Source organism: Scyliorhinus torazame, chromosome 3, assembly GCF_047496885.1.
Source record: "Scyliorhinus torazame isolate Kashiwa2021f chromosome 3, sScyTor2.1, whole genome shotgun sequence".
In the NCBI taxonomy this organism is placed as follows: Eukaryota; Metazoa; Chordata; class Chondrichthyes; order Carcharhiniformes; family Scyliorhinidae; genus Scyliorhinus; species Scyliorhinus torazame.
The window spans coordinates 217492592-217514612 of record NC_092709.1 but is presented as its reverse complement, the minus strand read 5'-3'; the positions used below and the strand labels follow the sequence as shown (position 1 = coordinate 217514612).

General features: G+C 51.7%; 1 protein-coding gene across 1 annotated transcript in view; it reads left to right on the top strand.

Annotated features, from left to right (window-relative positions):
- fgl1 (fibrinogen-like 1) overlaps window positions 1-20778 on the top strand; it is a 78636-nt gene extending 57858 nt beyond the window's left edge. Inside the window, exons 7-8 of the mRNA XM_072496878.1 lie at window positions 9893-10080; window positions 20269-20778. Of these exons, the coding sequence (XP_072352979.1) occupies window positions 9893-10080; window positions 20269-20431 (351 nt within the window). The 3' untranslated portion in view covers window positions 20432-20778. The remainder of the gene's footprint in view (window positions 1-9892; window positions 10081-20268) is intronic.
- Window positions 20779-22021: the final 1243 nt, after the last annotated feature.

Below are 22021 nucleotides of genomic sequence, written 5' to 3'. Positions count from 1 at the left end.
AAGAGTGGGGGGGCGGGGATGGTGTGCGACGCTGGGGGAGCGAGCGGGAGCGGGGAGGCGGGATATGGGACTGGCCTAGAGAAGGTAATGGCTAGTCGACACGGGAGGGGGGCAGGTAGCCCCCTAGTGAGGCTGATCACGTGGAACGTGAGAGGCCTGAACGGACCGATAAAAAGGGCCCGAGTGCTCGCGCATTTGAAAGGACTAAGGGCAGACGTGGTTATGCTCCAAGAGACGCACCTAAAGGTGGCGGACCAAGTTAGGTTAAGGAAAGGATGGGTGGGACAGGTGTTCCACTCAGGACTGGACGCAAAGAATAGAGGGGTGGCCATTTTGGTGGGGAAACGGGTAGCATTTGAAGCAAAGAACATCGTAGCAGATAGCGGAGGTAGATATGTAATGGTGAGTGGCAGGCTGGAGGGAATGGAGGTCGTGTTGGTTAATGTGTATGCCCCAAACTGGGACGATGCGGGATTTATGAGATGGATGCTGGGGCGTATACCGGACCTGGAGGTAGGAAACTTGATTTTATGAGGGGACTTTAATACGGTGCTGGACCCGGGGCTAGATAGATCCAGCTCAAGGACCGGAAGAAGGCTGGCAGCGGCCAAGGTACTTAAGGGGTTTATGGACCAAATGAGGGGAGTGGATCCATGGCGATTTCTTAGACCTAGGGCTAGGGAGTTTTCCTTCTTCTCCCATGTCCATAAAGTGTACTCCCGGATAGATTTTTTTGTTTTGGGAAGGTCGTTGATCTCTAGGGTGGAAGAAGCTGAGTACTCAGCCATAGCGGTTTCGGATCATGCCCCACATTGGGTGGACCTGGAATTAGGAGAGGAAAGGGAGCAGAGAACACTCTGGCGATTAGATGTGGGACTGATGGCGAATGAGGGAGTGTGTGCAAGAGTGCGGGGGTGTATTGAGAGATACCTGGAGGTCAATGACGACGGCGAGGTCCCTGTGGGAGTGGTATGGGAAGCACTAAAAGCGGTGGTCAGAGGAGAGCTGATCTCCATTGGGGCCCACAAAAGGAAAACAGAGGCCAAGGAAAGGGAAAGATTACTGGGTGAGATTTTAAGGGTGGATAGGGAATTTGCAGAGACCCCGGAGGAGGAATTGTACAGGGAGAGGAGACGGCTCCAGACGGAGTTTGACATTCTGACCACCAGAAAGGCGGAGGTACTGTGGAGGAAGGCACAGGGGAGGAGGTATGAATATGGGGAAAAGGCTAGTCGCCTGTTGGCTCATCAATTGCGAAAGAGGGCAGCAGCGAGGGAGATAGGAGGAATTAGAGACGAAAGGGGAGACACGGTGCGAAGGGCAGGAAAGATAAATGAGGTGTTCAAGACCTTCTATGAGGAACTGTATAGGTCTCAACCCCCAGAGGGAGAGGAGGGGATGCGGCAGTTCCCGGACCAATTGAGGTTCCCAAAAGTGGAGAAGTATGAGGTGGTAGGCCTGGGGGCACGGATTGGGGTGGACGAGGTTATTAAGGGACTGGGAAGCATGCAAGCAGGGAAGGCCCCGAGACCAGACGGGTTCCCGGTGGAATATTACAGAAAATATGTGGACTTGTTGGCCCCGTTGAAGGTGAGGACGTTCAATGAGGCCAGGGAAGGGGGGACTCTACCCCCGACGATGTCGGAGGCGACGATATCGTTAATTTTGAAGAGGGATAAAGATCCGTTGCAGTGCGGGTCCTATAGACCTATTTCATTATTGAACGTGGACGCCAAATTGTTGGCAAAGGTACTGGCATCGAGGATAGAGGACTGTGTCCCGGGGGTGGTGCACGAAGACCAGGCAGGGTTCGTAAAAGGGAGACAACTGAATGTTAACGTGCGACGACTATTAGGGGTGATAATGATGCCCCCAGTGGAGGGGGAGGCAGAGATAGTGGCGCCAATGGACGCAGAGAAGGCATTTGATAGGGTGGAGTGGGAGTATTTATGGGAAGTGTTAAGGAGGTTTGGGTTCGGGAACGGGTTTATTAGCTGGGTTAGACTTCTTTATGGGGCTCCAACGGCAAGCGTAGTTACAGGTCGACATAGATCGGAGTATTTCCGACTATATAGGGGAACAAGACAGGGATGCCCGCTGTCTCCATTGTTGTTCGCGTTGGCAATTGAACCTCTGGCCATGGCGTTGAGAGACTCCAGGAAATGGAGAGGGGTGATTAGAGGGGGAGAAGAACACCGAGTCTCGTTATACGCAGGTGACCTATTGTTATACGTGTCGGACCCAGCGGGGGGGATGATAGAGGTTATGCGAATTTTGAGGGGTTTCGGGGATTTCTCGGGGTATAGGCTAAACATGGGGAAGAGTGAATTATTTGTGATACATCCAGGGGACCAGAGTAGAGAGATAGAAGGCTTGCCTCTCAGGAAAGTGGAAAGAAACTTCCGATACCTGGGGATTCAGATCGCTAGGAGCTGGGGAACCTTGCACAGACTTAATCTGACACGGCTGGTAGAACAAATGGAGGAGGACTTCAAGAGGTGGGACATGCAGCCTCTATCGCTGGCGGGCAGGGTGCAAGCAATTAAGATGATGGTCCTCCCGAGGTTCTTATTTGTATTTCAATGTGTCCCTATACTAATCACCAAGACCATTTTTAATAAAATAGACAGGAGCATCACGAGCTTCGTGTGGGCAGGGAAAGTTCCGAGAGTAAGGAGGGGGTTCCTTCAGCGTAGTAGGGACAGAGGAGGATTGGCACTACCGAACTTGGGCGATTACTATTGGGCCGCCAATGTGGCAATGATACGTAAATGGATGATGGAGGGTGAGGGAGCGACGTGGAAAAGACTGGAGAGAAAGTCCTGTAAAGGGACGAGTTTAGAGGCGCTGGTGACGGCGCCGCTACCGTTCTCACCTAAAAAGTTTACCATGAACCCGGTGGTGGCGGCAACATTGAATATCTGGGGACAGTGGAGGCGACAGAGAGGGGTGCGGGGAGCCCTGGTGGGGTCTCCAATCAGGAACAACCATAGGTTCGCCCCAGGAAGAATGGATGGAGGATTTCAGAGCTGGTACCAGTTGGGAATTAGGAGGGTGGGAGATTTATTTATAGATGGGACTTTTGCGAGCTTGGGAGCATTGGAGGAAAAGTATAAGTTGTCCCGGGGAAATTTCTTGAGATATATGCAGGTGAGGGCGTTTACTAGACAACAGGTGAGGGAATTTCCGTTGCTCCCGACACAGGGGATACAGGACAGGGTGCTTTCAGGGGTGTGGGTCGGAGAGGGCAAGGTGTCAGAGATTTACCGAGAGATGAGGGAAGAGGGGGAGGAGTCGGTGGGCGAACTAAAAGGAAAGTGGGAAGAAGAACTAGGGGAGGAGATAGAGGAGGGTATGTGGGCTGATGCCCTAAGCAGGGTAAATTCCTCTTCCTCATGCGCCAGGCTTAGCCTGATTCAATTTAAGGTGCTACATAGAGCACACATAACGGGAGCAAGATTGAGCAGGTTCTTTGGAGTGGAGGACAAATGTGGGAGGTGTGGCGGGAGCCCGGCAAACCACGCACATATGTTTTGGGCGTGCCCGGCACTGGAAGGGTATTGGAAGCGAGTGACGGGAGTGATTTCGAAGGTGGTGAGGGCCCAGGTCAAACCAGGCTGGGGGTTAGCTGTATTTGGAGTTGCGGATGAGCCGGGAGTGCAGGAGGCGAAAGAGGCCGATGTTGTGGCCTTTGCGTCCCTCGTAGCCCGGCGCAGGATCCTACTCATGTGGAAGGAGGCGAAACCCCCCGGACTGGAGGCCTGGGTAAATGATATGGCGGGGTTCATTAAACTGGAGCAGATAAAGTTTGCCCTGAGAGGATCGGCTCAAGGGTTCACCAGGCGGTGGCAGCCATTTCTCGACTACCTCGGGGAACGTTAGAGGGAAGACAGATGACCAGCAGCAGCAACCCAGGGGGGAGGGGGGGGGGGTTAGTTTAGTTTAGGTCAAAAGATAAGGGGGTTTTGTTCCTTGTGTATTGCTAAAAATTTCTGTATTGTTACGTTTTGTAAGAGGGGAAAAATTGTTGTTTGGGAAAAAATTTTCAATAAAATATATTTTTTTAAAAAAAGGACATGATCAGATTCTCTCTTGTTGGAGACAGTCATTGACTATCACTTATGTGGCATGAATCCAAATGTGTTAGCCAAGCTAATGGGCCACTTCAGATAATAGTTAAAGACAATGCAAAAACAACAAAACTTGCATTCAGACAATGCCGTCAAAGTTGAAAAATTCTCTTATCCAATTGCCCTCCCTCTAGATTTCCACCATACATCCTCCCAGCCCTCTTCAATCATATTTATTACTTACCTGAGGGATACAGCGATTCAATCTTTGATTCCTTTTGAGCTGCCTGGGGATGCCTCGATGTCTGCGATTCACAGCTATAATGTAAAAGAGGCCCCATGTAAGGTGAGCATTTGGCTGACTTTCAGGTTCAGGTGCAATCTCAGCACCCCATTCTTGATGGCCTGTGAATCTCTTTATTTCTTGGTCAGGTTGAGAACCTACAGTTACATCTGTTGCGACAGAACCCAGCAACCTGCTGCCAGTGTACCAAAGGTGCCCTTGTTGAATTGCCTTCCTTTTTTAAAATCCTTGTTCTGAGAAGCTGCATATTGTAGTGTTGGGTGTTCTGATGTACAGATGAACCAACACGGTTGTATTTGGTACAGCGCTGTTTTATTTCAACTTGTTATTTACAGTTCTGTCTTGATACTCTGCACGTGGTGACTCCCTGTGTGTGATGTTAATCAGGTCCTGTCCTTGTCCCGGTCTCCAGATCTACTGGCCACCAGGTGTCGTGTTTCTTCTCTTATACTGTCTCTGTCCTTGTCTATCATTGGTTGTCGTGTTGTGTGTGCTGATTTGTCTGTTGGTGTGTCTATCATGATGTGTGTGTTTGAATATCATGACATCCCCCTTTTTACAAAATTATGTGCCTACGTGGTTATAAATACGAATGTGTCGTGAGTGCATCTAAAAGTGTGTGTGCGTGATATTTACAGCAGGTGCATGTGGCGTAACTATATACATGGGGCGATGTCGGGTGTGTCATGCTAACGAGGTTGTACCATAACAAAACAGGAAGACGAAAAACTTTGAAGTGTGGTCCGGTCAAACGATATCTGGAATGATAAAACAGTAACATGTTACAATACAATAGTGTTTCAACTTTAACGTGTGAACAGTCTCATAAGTCCAATCTAGTAGGTGCGCGACGAATTCGGGTTGACCGCCTCAAGGGTGGGTCGAGAACCACCGGCTGAGGTGCGAGCCTGGCCACGGGTGGCGATGGAAGGGGCATGGTATATGGCAGCTCCACAAAGTCATCCTCGGGAACCAGTGGAGGATCCGGCGTGTGTGCACTGTTCGGTTGCAAGCGTGGAAGGCGGCGAATGGCTCGCCGATTGCGGCGACGCACTGATCCATCCGGCATGCGTACCAGGAACGAGCGGGGAGCCACATGTCGGAGAACTTCGGCAGGTGCTGACCAGCCACCATTTGACAGATGAATGCGGACTTTATCCCCGGAGGACAGGGGGGGAAGATCAGTCGCCCTTGTATCGTACAGACTCTTCTGGCGATCACACTGCAGTTGCATCTTGTGCAGTACCATAGCATGGTCCGTTGTTGGTGTCAGGATGGAAGGCACAGTTGTCCTGAGGGTGCGACCCATCAGTAGCTGTGCTGGCGAGAGACCCGTGGCTAGCGGGGCCGATCGATAGGCCAGCAGGGCGAGGTGAAAGTCCGATCTGGCAGCAGCAGCCTTGCAGAGGAGCCGCTTGGCAATGTGAACGCCCTTTTCCGCCTTTCGATTTGACTGTGGATGTAGAGGGCTGGATGTTACGTGTGTGAAACCATATGATGCGGCAAAGGACGACCATTCACGGCTGGCGAAACTGGGCCCATTGTCCGACATGACAGTCATCGGAATGCCGTGGCGAGCAAAGGTGTCCTTGCAGGCCCTGATGACTGCAGACGACGTCAGATCGTGTAGGGGTATGACTTCTGGGTAATTGGAGAAGTAGTCTATGATGATAATATAGTCCATGCCAAGCGCGTGAAGTAGGTCGACACCCACCTTCGCCCAGGGGGACGTCACCAGCTCATGGGGCAGAAGCGTCTCAGGAGGTTCCGCTGGCTGAAACCTCTGGCAGGTTGTGCAATTGAGTACCATGTTGGCAATATCGTCATTAATGCCCGGCCAATATACTGCCTCTCGGGCCCTCCGTCTGCACTTCTCGACTCCCAAGTGGCCTTTGTGTATTTGATTGAGAATCATCTGGCGCATACTGTGCGGAATGACGATCCTGTCTAGCTTCAGAAGGATCCTATCAATGGTGGTTAGGTCATCTCGCACATTATAGAACTGCGGGCACTGCCCTTTGAGCCAACCTTCCGTCATGTGGCGCATCACTCGCTGTAGAAGGGGGTCGGCCGCTGTCTCTGCGCGTATGTGGGCCAGACTGGGGTCGTTAGCCGGCAGATTTGCTGCTGTCAAAGCCACGTGTGCCTCAACTTGACATACAAACCCCTCCGCATCTGGTGGTGTACTCACTGCTCGGGATAGGGTATCCGCCACGATGAGGTCCTTCCCTGGAGTGTAGATCAGTTGGAAATCATACCTCCTGAGTTTAAGTAAGATGCGCTGGAGGCGAGGGGTCATGTCGTTCAGGTCCTTGTTTATTATGTTGACCGGGGGCGGTGGTCAGTTTCGATCGTGAATCGTGGAAGACCATATACATAATCGTGGAACTTGTCCAAACCAGTTAGCAAGCCCAGGCATTCTTTTTCAATTTGCGCGTAGCGCTGTTCCGTAGGGGTCATGGCCCGTGATGCATAGGCAACCGGGGCCCATGACGACGTGTTATCTTTCTGCAGGAGCACTGCTCCAATACCAGATTGGCTGGCATCAGTTGAGATTTTGGTGGGACGAGACATGTCGAAGAACACCAACACTGGTGCCGTGGCCAGTTTGTGTTTGAGCTTCTCCCATTCCAGCTGGTGTGTATGTTGCCACTGGAACTCTGTAGATTTCTTTACGAGATGGCGCAGAGCCGTTGTGTGGGAAGCAAGGTTGGGAATTAATTTCCCGAGGAAGTTGACCATGCCCAGGAATCGTAGTACAGCTTTCTTGACGGCCGGCCGCGGCATGGCTGTGATGGTGCTTACCTTGTCCCCATCGGGACGGACCCCTGATCGGGAGATGTGGTCCCCCAGGAACTTCAATTCGGTCTGGCCAAAGGCACACTTGGCGCGGGTGCAGGCCATTGTTTTGTATGCGGGCGAAAACGCGTTGGAGACAATGTATGTGCTCCTGCGGATTGGTGGACCAGATGACGATATCGTCCACATATACGCGTACCCCTTCGATGCCTTCCATCATCTGCTCCATTATTCTGTGGAAGACCTCGGATGCCGAGATGATGCCAAATGGCATCCGGTTGTAGCAGAATCTGCCGAAAGGGGTGTTAAAAGTACATAGCTTTCGGCTGGACGGGTCCAGTTGGATCTGCCAAAATCCTTTAGAAGCATCCAGTTTTGTGAATATTTTGGCTTGGGCCATCTCACTGGTGATTTCTTCTCGTTTAGGTATGGGATAGTGTTCCCGCATAATGTTATTATTTAGGTCTTTAGGGTCTTTTCAGATGCGGAGCTCGCCAGAGGGCTTTTTGACACACACCATGGAGCTGACCCATGGCGTGGGCTCCGTGACCCTGGATAGGACCCCTTAGTCCTGGAGATCCTGCAGCTGCAACTTGAGGCGGTATTTAAGTGGCACAGGAACCCTGCGAGGTGCGTGAACGACCGGGATGGCGTCCGGTTTGAGGCGAATTTTGTATGTGTATGGCAGTGTCCCCATGCCTTCAAATACCTCCTGGTTGTGAGCAAGGAGGGATTGGAGATTTGCATTGAAGTCAGCATCCAGGAAGTCGGATGTGTCGTCTGGAGAGAGACATAATTCGCTGTACAAGGTGAAGAGCCTTACATGCCTGTGCGCCCAGCAAGGAATCTTTCGATGAGCCAACAATTTCAAAGGGGAGTGTGGCCGTGTGCGTTTTGTGTGTCACCTGGAGCTGGCAAGATCCCAGGGCCGGGATGACGTTCCCGTTCTAGTCAACCATCTTGCACCGGGATGGCTAGATAGGTGGTTTGACCTTCATGGCATGGAATACTGAATATGCTATGAGGTTGGCGGATGCGCCAGTGTCCAGGCGGAAAGTGATCTGCGATCGGTTGACCGTCAGGGTGGCACTCCATTCATCGGCCGGATTGATGGTGTTGACCCGGTTCACATCAATGACTGAAACCCGGAAGGCTTGGTCATCTGTGTCATTTGGCTGGATGTCCTGATGTACGGGCTGGACGGTCCTGACGTGTCTGCGAGGTTGTCGGAGATGTGTAGGATCCATCGGTTGAACCGCTCGACAATAGGCAGCGTAGTGGCCCATCTTGCCACATCGTAGGCATTGTCGGTTTTTTAGCAGGACATTGCCCTTTCAAATGTACAGCTCCACAGTTGCCGCACGTCATGACATCACGGCGTTCGTTACACCACTGCGCATGCGCAGTTCGGTCTTGCATCGGGCGCGCCTGCACAGTGCGTCCCTCGATGTTGCCATTGGTTTTGGCGCGCACAAGCGCGGGAGACCGCGAAAAGCGCGGGAAACGGCCACCCTCGTCCGGGCCGCGGGCCGGGAGAAACTCAATTGCCTGGATGCGTTCGACCTCGTGGGCGGCCTGGCTTGCCGATTCGACGGCTAGGGACCCCTTCCGTGCCGATTCGGTCGCCTGAAATTGGGCAAAACGGCTGGTTGCATTTTCATGGAGGACACAAGCTTCCACCGCAGATGCCAAGGTCAGGCCTTTAATTTTAAGAAGCTGCTGGCGTAGGCCACTGGAGGCAACGCCAAAAACAATCTGGTCCCGGATCATGGACTCTGAGGTGGTGCCGTAACAGCAGGACTGCGCGAGTATGCGGAGGTGCGTCAGAAAGGGTTGAAAGAGCTCATCCTTACCTTGCAGGCGTTGCTGAAAGATATACCTCTCAAAGCTTTCATTCACTTCAACGTTAAAGTGCTGGTCTAGCTTGAGGAGGACCGTGTCATACTTGGATTGGTTCTCGCCTTCCGCGAACACCAGTGAGTTGAATACATCGATGGTGTGCTGACCTGCGGTGGTGAGGAGCATCACAATCTTTGTTTCGTCCGAGGCACTCTGTTTCTCGTTGGCTCGCATGTACAGTTCAAATCGCTGCTTGAAAAGCTTCCAATTGGTGCCAAGGTTCCCAGCGACTTGCAACGGCTGCGGTTTGTTGGTGATGTCCATATCTCAGGATGGCAGGTTTGCCGGCAGGTATCGATCCACTCCTGTACCATGTAGTGTTGGGTGTTCTGATGTACAGATGAACCAACACGGTTGTATTTGGTACAGCGCTGTTTTATTTCAACTTGTTATTTACAGTTCTGTCTTGATACTCTGCACGTGGTGACTCCCTGTGTGTGATGTTAATCAGGTCCTGTCCTTGTCCTGGTCTCCAGATCTACTGGCCACCAGGTGTCGTGTTTCTTCTCTTATACTGTCTCTGTCCTTGTCTATCATTGGTTGTCGTGTTGTGTGTGCTGATTTGTCTGTTGGTGTGTCTATCATGATGTGTGTGTTTGAATATCATGACACATATGTGACAATGAAGGTCAGGTGAAGAAGTTACTATCCTGGGTCTCATACATGGGCCAACAGTAGCACAGCACAATACAATGGTTTCATTTGCAGTGGGTTGAGTTTGGGTTCTAGCAGCTTTGGTAGCATTTGTATTGATGAACATTGCTTTGGAGGAGCACATAAATAAAAACAAACTAATTTGTGCTTTATTTTCCTTCCACAGAATTCATACCAGTTAAGCTTTGGTGAGTATTCTGGAACTGCAGGAGACTCATTGAGTGGTACATATCATCCAGAGGTAGCATGGTGGGCCAATCACAATGGTATGAGATTCAGTACAAAGGACAGGGACAATGACCGTTATGAGGGCAACTGCGCAAAAGAAGATAAAGGTGGATGGTGGTTTAACAGGTTTGTGAAAGATTAATTGGTTATTTTTCTTGCTGAAGCATAATATTGTGCATATATTACTGCCATTAATGCCGGTTCAGAATTCTCCAGGTTTTACGATGGTTACTTTTTAAAGGGGATAATTTCCAAAGGTGGTCATTTCCATCGATTAAACCAATGTCCATGCCACATTCAAAGTTAATTTTGCAACAGCCAAATACTGGAGCAGCTTGAAGCCAGACTTTCATTTGAAACTGGGGAGTTGAATATCTGCATGTAAGCTGGAAGGTTCATTCCTCCATTTTGCTCCCTTACAGTGAAACTGCATGGAAACAAATGTAATTTTGTGCAGCACATGAAACCCGAGGTACTCCACGGGGTGAAAGTGTTTGCAGAACTTAAGGCACTGACGCGATTTAAACTTCTGCTTATTTTTCAAATTGTCATTCAGCAGCACTGAAATATTACCCATTTCTTATCCTAAAGGAGGGAAAAATTAGCAAGGATCACAGAAACAGTTAGAAGGGAAAATTATTGGCCTGGTGTGCAAATGCTTGTTGCTGAATGAAATATTTCCAAGTCCAAATAGTCCACTGTTGCCATTGCAAATTCAAATATTTTTCAATGATAAAAGCAACATAACAATATTAATCCAACTTAAGACAGAACTGCGTACTGCATCTACCTTTTTAAGCGAAACAAACATTAAAATAAAAAACATTAAAATAAAAAACATCCCAACACTCATTTGCAAATATTGTGCCTCCCAATGTGCATCTCAGTTGCAATCGATGAAAATTGGCATATATGGTAATATCATGGTTATGGCAATAGACGAACAACCCAAAAGCAATGAGGTTAGGTCCACAATTGGCTTGCAGAGGAAGTGAGGTCCCCAACCAGAAGGCCTGAGGCTGGTATCAAAATTGGAATTGGACTTTATTTCAACAACTTGGATGAGCTACTGGCATTTGTTGTGCCATCAGAAGTATCTCGTCTATTTCCAAAAACAAATTTTAGGCCATTTTGTTTTCTGGGAGTGCCTCTTAGGAAAGTGTGTCTGCCGCCTCGTTACGCTCTCACTCCTAGCGCAACGAGGCCGGTAAATAGCGGGAGAGGCCGAGAACAAAAACCATGGCATGAGCCAAACAGTTTGCGATGCAACCGGCTCGCTCCCGTAGGCGAAATCGGGATCTTGCCATAGTGTGGCACGAAACCAATTATCACCACTTAAGACCTATTTATATACAATTAAAGGCCTGTCATTCATCAGCCGCCCCAGCAAGTGGTCACATTGAAGCCGATTAGTACTCCTTTTTTAAAATGTGATCCTGGCAGAAGGGCTGCTGCGGGTAGCCGAGGAGGTGAGTAGCCATCTTTGCACACAGGCGAAGAGCCCGGAGTTGCTGGGCTTGCCGCCCCAGTGCTTGGTGGGGGGTGGGGGACCCTCGAGTGGGGGACTCTACGTAGGTGTGGGCCACCATAGGAGGGTGGGGAGGGAGGCACGGGGGGGGGGCAATCCCTCGATCCTGTGTTCCCAATCTGGAGGAACCCCTTGTACCTGCCCGTCTGCCCCACCAACCATCCATTACCATCGTCGACTGCCGAGGTCTCTGGCCGCATGGCTGAAGGCTATTGCTAATAGGAAATTGGCAATCATGGTTAAGTGAGCACTTCACATGAACCCAGCTGGGTCCTGAAATCCAGCAGACCTCCAACTGCTGTCTCGCCTGGGGGTTCCTGACTCCACCTAATGTACATCAGCAGCAGTGTGGTGCTCACCAGATTGTGCCCAGAAGCCTGACTACTAACATTTCCCACCGAGATGAGTATATCTGCGCTGGTGGAGGGTGGTGATGACAGCTATGATCCCTCAATTGTGTCTTCCTTGGAGCTCCCCTCGAGGTGGTCTCCTGGTAGTCTGGAGAGGGTGCCACTCAGGATGGGCCATTGCCGTGGGCTGGAGGACCTGTGGGAGAATGGACATGTGGTCAGTGGGAGGTATGGGTCAGTCAGTAAGGCAACAATAACTCACATTTGACAGGTGCTTTGGGTGGAACCCAGTGGTGCTTCACCTGCGGCATTCGCCAGCTTCCGCATTCGCGACCACTCTGTCCTCGGACACACCAGTCACCTCGAAGGAGGTGAGGATTCATGTGATATGTCCAGCAAGTCTGGGCCCTCTCCCGAAGGTTCTGGGAGAGCTTTTCCCGAGGAGACACAGAGAGGGCATCGTTAGCCACGCGCATGGTTCGCAGTGGGAGGACAGACCAGTCACAGTGTTGGCTGTGCAAGTGCGGTTTAAGTGCTGTTCGATCTTGTTAACGGGGAGGCTGGCTAGCACGGTGCCAGCAAATCAGCTGGCGAGCCTTCATTTGTGGCCTTATTAAGTGGACCAATTAGCGTGGAATAGCGTTGCCGGCCTCGCTGGGCCGAGTGCCAGGAAGCTCACTACCACACTTTGGAATATTTCCGTAGAATCCCACCCTGTGTGTGTGTTGGTGGAGTTGAGAGAGGGGGGGGGGGGGGGGGGTGTTCCCCAAGTCAAAGCCTTCCTTTCCCTGCTTAAGCACTACCCCATACTGCAACTAACTAGTATTCACAAATTCAACTATCACAAGGACAAAAGATTAAAATAAAAGACAAAAGAACAAGAGAAAGGATAACACAACACAGAACTCTAAGGAGAGAAACAAGTGACATTCACAGGTGTGAGCAGGAAACAAAACATGTCGGGAACTCGTGTGATGAATATAGGAATGTCAGATATATTGGGCGGGATTCTCCGTCTCACCGCACCCGTTTTCTGGTGTGGCGTGCCCCCGCCGGCAGTGGGATCCTCCTTCCCACCAGCCGGACAATGGTGTTTCTCATCGTGAGCACCCCCACACCGTCGAGAAATCCCCAGGGGTGGGTGCGCTGCCGGCGCACCGGAGAATCCCGCCGGTGGAGAATCCCACCCATTCCATTCTATTTATTTGGTGCAATAATGGTTAAAAGCCTGGGTTACTGTATGTAGAACTGCTGCAGTCGTGTTTTTAGATATCCTGGTTTAAAGGGCAGCTATGTTTTGGGGAGCCAGAGGTGCAATTAAAGCATCAGAAAAGCTTGGGCTGATGGATTTTATTTTGGATAAGACCCTGTGGTATAATTAATTAGAGACATTGGGCTGGATTCTCTGTATCCGAGACGCCGCTGCAGAATTCGTGGAGTTCCGCGACAGCATGACTGGCACCTCACCTGGAACGATTCTGCTACTGTGGACGGGCTAGCACCGGTGCCATGTGGAACATAATCAATTCCAATGAGAAACATTGCCGGATTCGTCGGATCCGAGATTGGCACTCAGGAGGCTGACAAGCTGCAGCCGCATACACACGTCACACCCCACACACCATCCCAGCCAACAACGAGGCAGCAAGAAGCACGGCCCCAAGATTCACCGACAGCAAGCTGGAGACCCTCCTCGACATGGTGGAGGAGTGGCAGATGACCATGCACCCCAGCCCAGGAAGGAGCCGCTGCCAGCTGTCCTGCCTGGGCGTGGAGATGGTAGAGGCGGTGAGCGCTGTGGGTAACACCGTCCAGACCAGCCAACAGTGCAGGAAGAAACTGCACAACCTCCTCTGGTCAGCCAGGGTGAGTAGGCAGTACTGTGCACCAGCACTAGCCCCCGCACCACACCCCCGTAACCCGATCCTCCCCAACCCGGGGGGCGGTCGAACCCCCACCCTGCACCACATGCCGGCACCCATACTAGCCGCCATGGCCAGGTGTCCTGGCCACTGAGGCATCCAGCTACCCACCCCCTGGGCTGCATGCATCGGACTATCTACCACTGTTGTTTTCTATTTGCCCCCCTCCCTCCAGGAGAAGGCCGCTCATAACCGCCGGGAGTGGGAGAAGATTGGAGGGGGACCGCCAGACTTGTGGCCCGTTACAATGGCAGAGCAGAGGGCTCTGGACATGGCCGGCAGCCCAGAGGAAGCGGAGGTCGCTGGATGGAGTTTGTCCGCAGGCGAGGAAGTGAGACCCTGCAGAGTTGCAGCTCCTCATGACACGCGTGTCAAACACCACCCTCACTTGCTCTCTGGTGTCCCCCGCCCCCAACCAGTGCCACAGCCGGAGCCTCCCCATGAGCTGAGCAGCGACAAAGACAGCAGCTCGGACACCAGCCCTCCACCCGATACATAGGATACCCCAGAGCTTAATCTGAGGATCATAGATCATAGAAGTTACAGTGCAGAAGGAGGCCATTCGGCCCATCGAGTCTGCACCAGCCCTTGGAAACGGCACTCTACTTAAGCCCCACGCCTCCACCCTATCCCCTTTAACTCCGTAACCCACCAAACCTGTTATTTTTGACACAAAGGACAATTTATCATGGCCAATCCACCTAATCCAACTACATCTTTGGACTGTTGGAGGAAACCGGAGTACCCGGAGGAAACCCACGCAGACACGGGGACAACGTGCAGACTCCGCACAGACAGTGACCCAAGCCGGAATCGAACCTGGCACCCTGGAGCTGTGAAGCAACTGTGCTAATCACTGTGCTACGGTGCTGCTCTGGTAGAGGCATGACACTGACTTCCCATCACAGCTGTCTCCAATACCCTCCACCATCCCAGAGGCACTCACGTTAGTTGGGCACTTCAGTGAAGAGGCCCCTGGGACACTGGTGCACACCACACAGTTGACCCGGTGCAGCAGGTGGAGGTAGGAACACCCGAAGGGGTGGATGGTCAGAGGACGGGCCGACCCCAGGATCTAACTGCCGTCCAGATAGGCTTCGGGCTTCTGTAACGGACAGTCCCATCGACTGTGAAGATGAAGTCACAGAGCCAGGGACTACATGAGGGGGTGTCGGTGAGCATCCAGTACCTGCAGGTGCAGTTGGAGGAGTCCAACCACTTGCAGGAGCAGGAGGTGGTGCCGACAATGTGTGCCACCCAGGCCAACACCGCACAGGTGACATCTGCGGTGGAGGCATTGGGGGCATGTCCAAGGCCTGGGGTATTCTGTGCAGGCACTAGCCGAGCCCTAGGACAGGTTTGCAGCCTCACAAGCAACCATGTGCCAGAGCCACCTGGAAATTGCAACGACGCTTCTGAGTGTGGCCCAGTCACAGCAGGTCATGGCTGGAAACGTCAATGGCATTGCCCAGACACAGGGAGGTGGCCCAGCACTTCACACAAACTTGCCATCCTCTCATTGATTCTGTACACATCTCCGGTTGCCTCTAAAGGCACACGGCATTGTCAGAGACCCCTCACACCCAGGCTTTGCCTTCTTCGAGACCCTTCCATCAGGCAGAAGATACAGAAGTGTGAAGACCGGCACATCCAGACATAGGAACAGCTTCTTCCCCACAGCTACTAGACTCCTCAACGACTTTCCCTCGGACTGATCTGTTCCCTGTAAGAACACGATTCATGACACCCGATGCTGCTCTTGTTTGGCCCTTGTTCCGCACTGTAATCAATCACTATTTGTAGATGCACCACTGTCAATGTACTCTGTTGATTATTCTTTTGTCTACTCTGTACGTACTGTGTACCTTCCCTTGGCCGCAGAAAAATACTTTTCACTGTACTTCGGTACCTGTGACAATAAATATCAATCAATCAGTCCCAGAGGGACATGTCGCAGACACTGACTGATGTGACACAAACCCAGAAGATCGTGGCGTGATGGGTGATGTGGCGCAGTCCCAGATGCAGGTGGTCCACTCGTGTGCTCCATGGCCACGAGCATGCAGATCCTGGTCAAGACCAGAACGGACCTCCAGGACTGGCAGCACCAGGTGGCAGGGAAGCTTCAGGGGTTAGCTCTGCTCGCACCTCCATCCCATGGAGTAGCCCAGCGGCCATCGGGCACCCCAAGGGAGGAGGAGGCGATGGGACCCGTGCCGGAGACCCCCGCAGGGGAGCTGCCAGAACACTGCAGCACCTCGGACGTCCCCCGCCCCCTCCTGCCCCTGGTGCATCTAGAGGCAGGCAGAACAGGGTGGCATCACACCACCTGAGACACCCAGGCAGCAGCTGGGCCCATTCAGGCCGGGTCGCCCCAGAAGACGCCCGCCAATGGGGACCCAGTTTGCAGGGTGGGAATCATAGCAGGGGCCTCCACTCCTGCTGTACCATCTGGGGATTCACCAAGACAGACTGTGAGGGCTCATAAGGCCAGAACGTTTGACACCAGTTAAGTTGGCAGGAGCGCAGGGCACAGTTTAGTTATAGGGGCTAGGGCACAAATCTGTATATACATTGTCACATTAAACACCTGTTCACAATGTTACAACCTGCCTCGCTGCTCTGTCAGATGGGTGTGAGGGGTGGGAATGTGCAGGTGTGGTCGGTGGCCTGGGCCACCAGACCCCGGTGTTACTGCCAACCCAGGGCCCGCACCCCGTATTTGCGGCAGATATGTATCACAAAGGGGGTGGCAGGCAAGGGGTTGGCCGGGGTGGGGAGGTGTGTGGGGGTGGGATGCGGTGTCCGTGCCCCTGGCCAGTCCCCCCTGCCATCCCAATTAGTAAACCTGGAGGTAATCAGAGCGTCCTGTGTGCATTGGCCCTGGCGCACATGTCGTGCGGCCTACCGTGCCTGCCTGGGCTCCATGTCCAGCCCATCTCCCCTCCTCCATATCCTCCTCGTCGGACGAGGACTGACGTTCATCCTCCTCCTCCAGCATGTTGCCCCTTTGCTGCGCGATGTTGTGGAGGACGCAGGAGGCCGCCACGATGCGGGTGACCCTCTCAGTATCATACTGGAGAGGCCCTCCAAAGCGGTCCAGACACCTCAACTGCATCTTCAGGAGGCCGAAGCACTACTCAATCATGCCCCTGGTCGCTGTATGGGTGTCAATGTAGCGGGTCTCTGCATCGGTCTGTGGCCTCCGGATAGGCGTCATCAACCATGACCTCTGTGGATAAGCCCTGTTGCCCAGGAGCTAGCCCCCCAGCTGGGAAGGGGAGGGCGCCTCGAACATGTCAGGAATTGCGAGTGCACCGGGATGAAGACGTTGTGCACACTGCCTGGGTATCGGGCACAGGCATGTATGATGCGCAGCTGATGGTTACATATCTGCTGCACGTTCTGACATAATATACATCAGTACATTATGGTGCAGACACACACACACACACACTGATGGACATGCAGTGGGACCAATCAGCATACACAACACCGCAGCCAATCAGCAGTGAGAGCACACACACTATAAAGACAGGGGACGGGAGAGTTCCCGCTCATTCTAGTAGCAGCCAGCTCGGAGCACAAAGCTCACAGCCTGCAACACAGACATTCACCATGTGCTAAGTGTATCACCTGGTTAGGACTAGGCAAGGGTCAACAGTTAAAGCTGGTATTGCATTTACCCACAGTTCAAGTATGTTAATATAGTTAACCTTATAATAAAATAGAGTTGCACCACTTCCAGTGTTGGTGACCTGTTTGTGATCCAGAACAGCCAACACATCATGGTACAAGGAGTGGTTGCATACTAGCACTTCTGAGACCCTCCTGCAACTAATCAGCATTCCGGCATCCTGAAGTATGGAGAACATCAACCCGCCGCCGCCGCTCCGCATCGCCGGCAATCTTGGGGTCAATTGGAAGATTTTTAAACAGCGCTTCCAGCTCTTCCTCGAAGCCACGGACAGGGAGAACGCCTCGGACACCAGGAAGATTGCTCTGCTCCACTCCACGGCCGGGCAACATGCCAGCCATATCTTCAACTCCCTCATATTCGCAGACGACGAGGACAAGACAAAGTACAAGACGGTTCTCCTCAAATTCAATACCCACTTCAGCATAGAGGTCAATGAAAGCTTCGAAAGATACCTGTTCCAGCAGCGCTTGCAGGGTAAGGACGAGCCTTTCCAATCCTTTTTAACACACCTCCGCATCCTTGCGCAGTCCTGCGGCTACGGGCCCACCTCCAACTCAATGATACGTGACCAGATCGTATTTGGTGTTCTGTCGGACCCCCTGCGTCAGCAGCTCCCCAAAATTAAGCAACTCACCCTAGCGACTGCCATCGAGACCTGTGTCCTGCATGAAAATGCCACCAGCGCGGCAAGGTCCCCACGAGGCGGAACGGGTCCAAACAATTGAACACCTCCAAGGCTGCAGCCTGGATGAGGGCGGCCATTTCACACGCTTTTCGCGGCCTCCCGCGCTTGTATACGCCAAACGAGGGGACGGTGACGTGGAGGAACATGATGCGCAGGCGCGCGCCATGCAGGACCGCACCCCGCATGCGCGATGGCGCAACGAGCGCACTGACGTCACGACGTGCGGCAACTGTGGCTCCGCCCATTTAAAGCGGCAATGTCCTGCAAAATCGCGACAATGCCTACGATGTGGCAGACTTGGCCACTATGCTGCCTGCTGTCGAGCAGCTCAGCCTGCCAATTTGCATCGCTTCAGCCAGCCTCGCAGGAACGTTCGGGCAATGGTTTCACAATTTTTAAAAGCACAAATAAATTGCGCTCTCGGAAGTTGGCCCAACGGAGGCGGAGAATCACAGAGGCCTGGAGAATACAGGATCGAACCCACTAATGACATGCAGCGGTGTTTACTGGACATGCATTCCAGAACGCATTGACGCCGCTGTTGAAGTGACAGAGAATTGTTATTTGGCGTCAAATTGGAACCTATTCTCCTCCCAATCGCATTTTGCGTTTTCGCCGTTAGCCAATGGAGAATCCCCCCCCTCATGGTGTTATAGCTTGGTAAGATGATGTAACTAATGGGAGGAGCTAGAGTACCAGGCATTTTATAGAGAAGCAGAGATTGTTCCGTTTTCCTGAAAGTTAAACCATGAAGACAGTTTCTGAAGACTTCAGCTGGAGATTCTGGGCGGGATTCTCCCGCAACTGGCCGGATGGCCCGATGCCGGCACCAAGAGTGGCGCGAACGACTCCGGCGTCGGGTCGACCGTCCAGCGTGTTCCCTGCGCATGAGCAAGGGGGGGTCTTCTCCATGCCAGCCATGGCGGAGCCCTAGAGAGGCCGGCGCGGAAGGAAAGAGTGCTCCCACGGCACAGGGTGGGCCCTGATCACGGGCCAGGCCACCGTGCCCCCCCCCCCCCGAGGCCAGATCCCCCCCCCCAAGGACTCACCTAGCCGGCCCACAAGCCAGGTCCTGCCATGATGGACCATGTCCATTTCACACCGGCGGGACTGGCCAGGAACTGATGGCCGCTCGACCCATCGGGGCCCGGAGAATTACCGGGGGAGCTGCTCCCAACGGCCCCCGACCGGCGCGGCGTAAACCCTGCCCCCGGCCAAAAACCGGCGCCGGAGCGGCGGGGCGGGATTCGCGCCGCCCCCCAGGGATTCTCCGACCCGGCGGGGGGTCGGAGAATTCCGCCCTCTGCATTGTTCTGACAAGATTCAAGCCTTATCTCTTAAAACAGACTCAAAAAACATCCCTTAAGCACTTATGCCTAGGCCTGCTAATTGCATTTACAAGTGTATTAAGAGCTGAGATGATCTTTTTGGTTGAGGGGGAATAAAGATAGCAGTTAAGGGTTATTGTGTCACTGTATTGATTAGCATTGTTTAAGGGGTAATTGTAAGCTATTTTTCTTGTGTGATGTTAAAGATATTTAACACTGTGTTCGTAATAAAGTTTGTTTTAATCTACCGTATCACAATTTGTGAAATCACTCCTGGAGCGAGGTTTCCCTTCCTCACAGTCTTAAAATTAAAATTAAATATTGGGGTTTCTGTCCAGTATCCGAACTGCTGTTGGGAGTCTGACCTGGGATCGCAATGCCAGCATGAGGTATTATGCTATTAATGCAATCAATTTCTGTGCTAATAGATTTTAAGGCTGCACCACAATGCTACATTACTTTAAATCCAAACTAAAAAATTGTTAATCAGCAAAAATAACATGGGCGGGATTCTCCTTCAGGGTCCTCCACTTCGCCGGCAGCGCACTCACGCCCGCGGATTTCCCGACGGCGTGGAGGTGGCCACAATGGGAAACCCAATTGGCCAGCTGCCGGAACGGAGGATCCCGCTGCTGGCGGGGGCCGCTGCGCCAGAAAACGGTTCTGGCTGGACAGAAAATCCTGCCCCATATGTTTTATCTGCAATCTTGTATTTACAGATAAGTTGACTGCATGAAATGGTCATTCATTACTTTTTAATAATCCTGTCTGTCAAACGATGTGTAACTTTGATTTTTGTAGATGTCACTCTGCCAACGTGAATGGGCATTATTACAATAGAGGGGCTTTCACTTCAAGGACAGATGATGGAATTATTTGGTATACCTGGCATGGATGGTGGTATTCACTGAAAGCCACAGTCATGAAGATTAGACCTTATGAATTTGTACCAAGCACAGAATGAGTGTTCCTATCCTTCATGAACTTAGTTTAATTGTATTATTATACTATAATGCTTTCTTTAAGCAATACCTATTGCAGTATCCCATTGTACAGTATTGTAATCCACGAAATGTACTGTACAATTATTCCTCTGCCATGTTTCTGGAACGGGTTAATAGCAGTCCATTTACTCCTTTGCATTAGGAGCTTTATATGTTTGGATTATATCACAAAGTGAAGATGGCTCACTACTCACGATGATATGATTGATTTGGGAGGCTTAAATATGTATTAAATGCAATGCATATGATATGTTATCACAATTTATCTGAAATACATTTTCTTAAATATTTTTGAAGACAAAACAAACTGCGGTTTTGTTATTTAAACTGCGCATGTGTTTTAGTCTCAGCATTTAGATTCAACAATTTGCTGTTATTCTGTCATGAGGTTTGTTCCAATGCATTGCTTTGTTAAATCCAAATTTCTGCAATTTTTTAATAATGCGAATCACCCATCAAAGCCACTCAAGGCAATTTTGTATAGCTTGACTGTCCAAGTACATGAAGTCATTCTGCCTCTGTAAGTGAGGTACTGGTGAGCTGAACAGAGTACATTGGCAGAATTATACAGGCACTGGCTGACAGGTTAGCAGGCGAGGGGGCTCATTAAATTCCCTTGGTGGCCTTCCACCTGCCTATTTGCTTTTCCCAAGCTGTCAGTGAGGGTGGTAGGATTGGCAAGACCCAGGACAGCCCACTCACCTTTGCTCCAATTGAGGCCTTTATGTGGCTGCTGAAGGAACGCCAGGCCATTTTCAGTCCAGTTGTAATTATGAGACAGGCAGGAGATGGTCAAGGATGCTGGGGTGAGCAGGGAATGGCCAGCAGATGACTGTGCTCAGGCAGAAAGGTGAGTGGAGGCGGGGGGGGGGGGGGGGGGGTGCAGAGTTCCACTTCACTCACGAACCCCATTCCCAATGAGGGGCCCTTTCCCCCTTACAAGGTCTGGCCCTTCCAACTGCTCTGGCCGTTCCAAATCAACATACTCTCCCCCACACCAACGCCCAGATCCATACCTCCAGTCCCCACCGCGAGATGCCTGCATTTAACTGGTGCTGAGCTCCCCCATACTTTGTTCTGTGGGACTTGGCATAGTCCCAGCTATGGCCACCACTCCAGTGAGGGGCAGTAGCCCCGCCTCCATCCCATGGAGTGTTAAATGCTTGCAGGGCTACCGAAGTCAACAGGGTTGTATTCTGCCCGTCCCATCACCTGAAAAATCTTACCCCTGCATTTTAATTTACTTCCGTGCTGTAATATTCTTGCCGGATGGCCTGATTTATATTCCAAGAACACTTGTAGCTAAAGCTACAAATGATTTATTAACCTTAACTGTGGGTCAAATATACACAAAACAACAGATGGATAACAGTATGAACACTATCTCTCTCCCAGCTCCCTAATCAGTCTGAGGTCACCTGACTCTAACATTCACTTATAATGAGACTCCTAGTGGTCAGTCGGTGAATTACAGCACAACCATGATATCACTACATCCCCTTTCCTTTGAAGGAATAAATTAATACATTAGCATCAGTATATTTACATGT